The 6,000-nt window shown below is 62.2% G+C and overlaps 1 protein-coding gene across 3 annotated transcripts in view; it reads right to left on the bottom strand.

Moving 5' to 3' along the window:
• Nucleotides 1–2,038: 2,038 nt before the first annotated feature.
• The window catches only part of Vipr2 (vasoactive intestinal peptide receptor 2), a 78,258-nt gene continuing 74,296 nt past the window's right edge, over nucleotides 2,039–6,000 (bottom strand). For 2 of the 3 annotated variants that reach the window (XM_077110376.1, XM_077110378.1), the window contains 3 exons: nucleotides 3,574–3,703; nucleotides 3,469–3,510; nucleotides 2,039–2,303 (listed from right to left, as the gene is read on the bottom strand). In XM_077110376.1, the coding sequence (XP_076966491.1) occupies nucleotides 2,124–2,303; nucleotides 3,469–3,510; nucleotides 3,574–3,703 (352 nt within the window). In that variant the 3' untranslated portion in view covers nucleotides 2,039–2,123. The remainder of the gene's footprint in view (nucleotides 2,304–3,468; nucleotides 3,511–3,573; nucleotides 3,704–6,000) is intronic. The other variant, XM_077110377.1, reaches the window with a different exon arrangement.

Genomic DNA, 6,000 nt, shown 5'->3' with positions numbered 1-6,000 from the left:
ACTTCCGTATGCACACCCACACCCCAGCACACACGAATGCTTGCACACCACTGTGCACACGCAGAACCCTACACACACACAGTCTTCTCTGGGTGGCAGGTTCTCTGGTGTCTAGCTGTGGGACAGTGAGCCGGAGCTCAGGCAGAGGAGGGCAGGGTGTGTCCACACGCCAGTGCTTCTGGTACCTTCCCAGCTCTAAGACCACCCTCTGCGGTCAGGGTGTGCTGGCGGCTCAGGCGTTGTCTCCAGGGAGTGTGGCTGCTCCCGACGTCCTCGCAGGTACCCCGTGGCCAGCAGGACTCTGCCCAGCCTCTCTGCTGGAGTCACAGCAGGTCCTTACACAGTGTGGACACAGGTTTATTGCAGTATCTCAGAGGTCGTTTCCACACAAGGTGGAGTCCATGGTGGCTCAAGCACCTGCGTGCACCGTGGTCAGGCCCCGTTCCTCCTCAGTTCTGTCAGGACACTGTCCGCAGCCTCCCCTCTCCCTCCAAGAGAGGCCATTTCACCCTTTTGGTTTTGGCATGTGCTTGGCTGAGGGGACACACCCCTGTGTGCATCTAAATGCCCTGTGCATGGCCCATCATCACCAGTGACCCACACCTGCCTGCCCAGGCCCTCAGTGTCTGTTCGGGTACAGTTTGATGTCCACATGGGCCATCGACAGTACATCTGCAGTCCCAGCAAAGCCTCGTGTCCTCAGAGCTGCTGAAGTGGGGGTCCAGGCTGGCAGGACTGGTCCTATGGTCTCCAGCACGCACAGCTTCCTCTCCTTGCCCTGCGGCCACCGTCCACGACCCATGCAGGTCCCTGGCTTAGGCCATGGCTCTCCATACTCCTGCCCCCTAGCTGTGGAGGCTGGAGGTCTCTGTCCTCTGAGCACGCACCACCACTCCACACTGGGGGATTGCCTATGGCGGGCTGGACAGGAGTCCAGGGACGGTCCTGGTAGACAGGGTGGGGCCAGCACTGGGTGTGCAGGATGGGGGCCTGGGATGGGCCCTGGGCCGGCTCTGGCTGCTCTGCTGCCCTTCATTCTGTCTTCTGCGGGATGGGGAGTGGGCGTCATCTCCTGCCTCCTTGTCCCACTGGTCCAGCCTGGCATGGCTGTCACGGTGTGGGCCTCCCTGCCTGCCTGGAGCTACAGGACCCCTGAAGCTACAGCAAAGATTGTGCTGCCTCTCTGAGGGGGAGCAAGTGGCATAGAGTGTGCCCTGGCACATGCACTGCCCTGGGCTGGCCATCTGTTGGTCTATGGGTGTTGGGGATGAGCGATCGGCAGGGGGACTGGCTGTGTCCTGCTCCCACACTCCCAGGATGTAGGTACTCTGTGGCCACATCAGGGACTCCCCAGCCCTGCCTCTCCACCCTGCAAATAGTCAAAGGAACAGAAAGCAAGAACCATTCGCAAACATTGGCTAGGAGTGCTCGATACACTTTATATTCCTTAAAGGAGTCTCCATTTAAACAGAAGTAATTTTAAGGTTATTTTCATTAAGCAGAGAGCAGGGCTGCTGTTGCCCCCAGTAACATCCTCAGCCCTGGGGCAGATGGCAGGGCTCTGGCCGCCTATGGGAGGTGCTTGAGCTGCCCAGGAGGCCACTGAAATGCAAATGCCCTCCCAGAGGCCAGAGAGGTCAGCCCTGGGGACCAGAAGAGTGGGGGAGGGCTGGCTCCTTTCCCCTGGTCTGCCCTGGCTGGAGGAGGAGTTTCACAGGAGCTCTGACCTGGCTGCTGGTCAGCATCCTGTGGGGCCAAGAGAGGGTGGAGGCTGTGGATGGGGCTGATGCTAGGGTGGCTGTGTCCAGGGCAGCTCCCCGCCTGGGACAGGCTTGGCCTGCATTAGGGGACCGCAGGGAAGGAGAAGCCCCTCCTACTGCTCCTAGGCTTTGTGTCTGGGGCTCACCTTGTGTCCCTCTGAAATGGATCTGCCTGTGTAGCTGCAGGTTCTGAGCAGAGTGGTCCCAGTCAACCGCGTGGCCCGTCCCACCCAGGATCAGGCCCTCTGCAGGATCGGTCACCCTGGGATCGATGGGCGCCTCACTGGTGGGGCAGGAGGAAGCAGCTCACCCACGTGGGGACCGCAGCCCGCAGCTCTGCCTGCTCTGCAGTGAGGGGCATGGCTAGAGGACGGAGGTCTCCGTCTGCAGGAAGGATTGGGTGCGGGAACCCCGGTGGGTCTGCAGGGCGCTCTCTGAGCCGTTCCGGGAGATGGACCAGCTGTGGAGCCGGTAGTCCCGGCCACTGGGTTGGGGCGGGTGCAGGCCTAGGCCTGGCCACCTCCTCTTCAGCTCGCACCGCACCTGGTGGGGGCATTCATCAGGCCTGAGCCTGGATGCAGGCGCTCCCCAGGCCCTCCTCAGAGCCCGCCAGGCTGATGGGGCACCACCCCTCTCCCTCCCATTCCTGGACAACAGAGCCTGGGCCCTCTCCCCACACCCCAGTCAGATGTACAAAGGTGGTCTTGTGGGAGAGAGGGTGGGAGGAGGGACAGGAGAGACCAGCCACAGTGGACCCAGTCCACTCCGCAAGCTGGGGTGGTTGAGAGAGGCCTCCAGGGCCTCAGGGCGCACTAAGCACTTCTGGAAGACCCTCCTCAGCAGCATGGGGCAGGGTCCCGCTCCGCTCCTCTCTGTTCCTGGGTGGAGCTCTACCCTCAGGAGGGAGCTGGGGTGGCAAGTAGGGGCAGTGGAGGAAGGACAGAGCGGTTCTGTGGAAGGTGTGCTGGTGGGCATTAGACACCAGCCCAGGGGACGCCAGAGACAGCTGGACAGGGCTGGGGTGGCCTCAGGTGCGGGCCAGGCTGGGGCAGCCGTGTCCACTCTAGGCCCAGCCTCCTGGACCCTGCGTGGGCCTTTACCGACTTCCTTCTCCTCTGGAGAGGTGGACATTGAGGAGCTGCTGCCCCCCAAGAGGGCGTGAGAGCTGCCCGCGGTCTGGAAAGGGCTTCCTTCTCCAGGGGAGGAGCCAGGTGCCAGGTGCAGAGCCCGGAGGGGACACGGGCACTGCCTGGAGTGAACAGGCCCATGGAGAGAGGCTGCAGGGGAGGGCAGCGTGCGGCAGAACCAGGGGACAGGGGCACCAACTCCGGGCTTTATCTTGGGATTGACACGTCTCCTGGTCAGTCCCTGCCCTTCCCCACTAAGGCCCTGGGCTTTTTGGCCTCCTGGTCATGGGTCAGGGAGCAAGATGCTGACGATAAAGAGGGACACTGGGTTCTGGTTTGCCTCACTGCAGGGAGGAGCCTGGCTTTGGCAGGAAGGGCCCCTGAGGCTGCAGCAGGTGGTGGAGAGGCAGGTGTGGCCTCTGCCTGCTGAGGCCCAGTGGGTAGCAGCAGCCATCAGTGAGCCATCATGGCAGGAGGGGTCACGGGAGCCGCCCCTAACCCCACCCTGGGCTGGCGGAAGACTGGGGTCTCCTGGGTGTCGGGGGAGCCTCCCCTCCCCTGCTCCGTGATGCAGGCCTCACCTCACTGTTCAGGAAGCAGTAGAGAACAGCCACCACCAGGCCCTGCAAGAGAGAGGGCGTCAGGGCGGCCCAGGGAGCCCGCCCTGGCCTGCCGGCCGCACCCACCTGGAAGGACCCGCCGCACAGCTCCAACAGGATCTGGTACTTGGCAGAGATGCCGATGGGGAAAGCGGCAAACACCACGTAGTGGACGCCAAATAGTGGGATGAGCAGCAGCGTGGACTTGGCCAGTCTCCTGGGAGAGGGAGAGGATGTCGTGAGTCCCCACCTGCCCACCTGATGGGGTTGCTTCCCAGGTTGCAGGGGCAGGGTGCTGGGCCTGCTCTTCCTCCTCACGGAGACCTGCGCCCGGGAGCCATGGCCCTCGTCCTGCCTCTCTCTGCAGGCTTGGTGAGTGCTCACGAGGGCCAGAGCCCTCACAGGGAGGCCTTGGGGCTCCTAGCCTCTGTGTGGCCCTCCAGTGTGGCCTCGGGCTCACTGTCCTTTATCACTGCCTTCAACAGTGGAGCCACAGCCCTAGACAGGGGGTCTGGTCTCAGACCAAGAGGCGGACCAGCAGAGGGAGGCCCAGGGGCACACATGGGCCCTGGACATGGTGTCACTGGCTGCTAGGCTCCACGCACCCCATGGAATGGAGTGGCCTGGTTGGAGTGACCGCTCTGCTGTACAGAGACCCAGGAGTGGTCGCCCTGCCCGGGCCAAACACAGAGTTTCTTGTGCTTCAGATAGGAAATGGCACCATGCATCCAACTCGGCCCTCCTCGCTGCCAGCAGCAGACACCAGGTTGAGCTGACGGAGCTGGCGGGGAGACAGCAGGTTCCGGGCCCACCCTCAGGTCTGGAGCCTCTGGGCTGGGGTCCGAGAAGGGCATTCACCAGTTCCCAGTGAGACCATGCTACGGCTATGGCTTTGCAGCCACCTGTGGGGATCTCCACCCTCCAGTCCTACATCCCTGTCTGGGCACAGCAGCCCCATGGGTGGCCAGGAGCCTGGCCTCACATCCCAGGTGACTCCGTGCACCCAGCAGTGAGGTTCCCCGGAAGGACCTGGCTCCTGCCCGCAGCCAAGCCCTCAGACAGCCCCATCTCACCTGAAAACCGAGGCCACTGCCCCTCCGCCCCTCCTCCCTCTGTGGCCTCACACCACTTAGGGAAAACTCCTGTCTCCAAACCTCACCCTCTGGGGAATGCAGGTTCCAGAAAGTACACGCCCTTGGCACACAGCAGGTGTCCTGCGGGGCTTATCACCAGCAGGATTTCCCCTAACAGACAACTTTCTCAGAGCCAGAGAGGGTCCCTTCTGCAGTGGGCCTCAGTGTGGGGGGCAGGCACCGTCACCAGCTGGCTCTGACTCTGACTCCGGTCCCACCAACGTGCACCTTGACCTCTGAGCCCAGGGCCTGCCACAGCCAATGCCTTGCCCAGGGTCAGCAAGTGGGAGCAGGCCAGCGTGATGTGGTAGGGGATGGGGACCTGTTTTCATTCCTGCTGCCCCCAGCCCAAGCCTGCCGACAGGGTCTCAGGAGGCAGTGTGGGTGTGGCTGACCTTGGACCCTTCTCTGCAGAGACTCACAGGGCACAGCTCAGCTCTGCCTCCTGCCATCCGGGAAGAGCACAGATTCATGACCCCATGTAACTGTGTCTCCAAAATAAAAACATCCATCTCCAGACAGATTTCACACCACTTCCAGGGAACCCGAAGGAAAGGTCAGCTCAGATGTGGAACAAGATTTGCAGAAAACCCAAATCCAATTATGGGTGACCAGGAGTGACCTCATCCCTGCCTCCTGCCTCTGCGGGCCTGGGGCCAGGAGCTGAGCTTCTCCCAGCACAGCCGTGTGGGCTGTCTCGGGCCTGAGCACTCAGCCGGTGGAGTCTGGCTCCAGGTGGGCCGCACAGATGTTTCTTCCTGAATTTACGCCCTGTGTGACTTAGTTAGACACAGGTGACCCCAGCCCCACACAGTTCCCAAGCTCTGACTCTATGGTCCTCGGTCTTGCTACCATGTCTCACCTCACAGACAAGGACACTGAGGACAGAGCAGGGGCTTTCCTCAGGCCCCGGTGGGGATGTGCCCCAGCATTGTGACCCCAGCCTTCTCCTGATGCCCGAACTTGCCAGGGAGGGACAGGGAGGCCAGACACCAGAGGATTAGGGGCTGGGCTGGGCAATCAGGTGACTGAGGGGACGTTGCTCCCAGCCTTCAGCTGCCTGGGCCTGCGCTCCTCGCAGCTGGGCACATGCCTGGGCTGGGTTTCATTTTGGGTATGGATCATGGATAGGAGTTTCCGGCACCTTATGCATTCCTCAGATCACCTCTGTGTGGTGGTGGGGCATCGCCTGCCCATCAGTGGGCTCCTTCTGGTGGTGCCAAGACCTGGCCTGGCATCAGATGCTATGTGGCCACATGGCCACGGAGCACAGTCTGATGGGGAGAAATGTCAAAAAACAGGGTGACCAGTGGCCAAGGGGAGGGGACTGCAACAGGCCCTGGCAAACCCGTGGGTATTCTCACCACAGGGGGCCCCATGA

This window comes from Callospermophilus lateralis, chromosome 1 (assembly GCF_048772815.1).
Source record: "Callospermophilus lateralis isolate mCalLat2 chromosome 1, mCalLat2.hap1, whole genome shotgun sequence".
Lineage (NCBI taxonomy): Eukaryota > Metazoa > Chordata > Mammalia > Rodentia > Sciuridae > Callospermophilus > Callospermophilus lateralis.
Note: the sequence above shows the minus strand (reverse complement) of the source record. Positions and strands in the feature narration are given on the sequence as shown.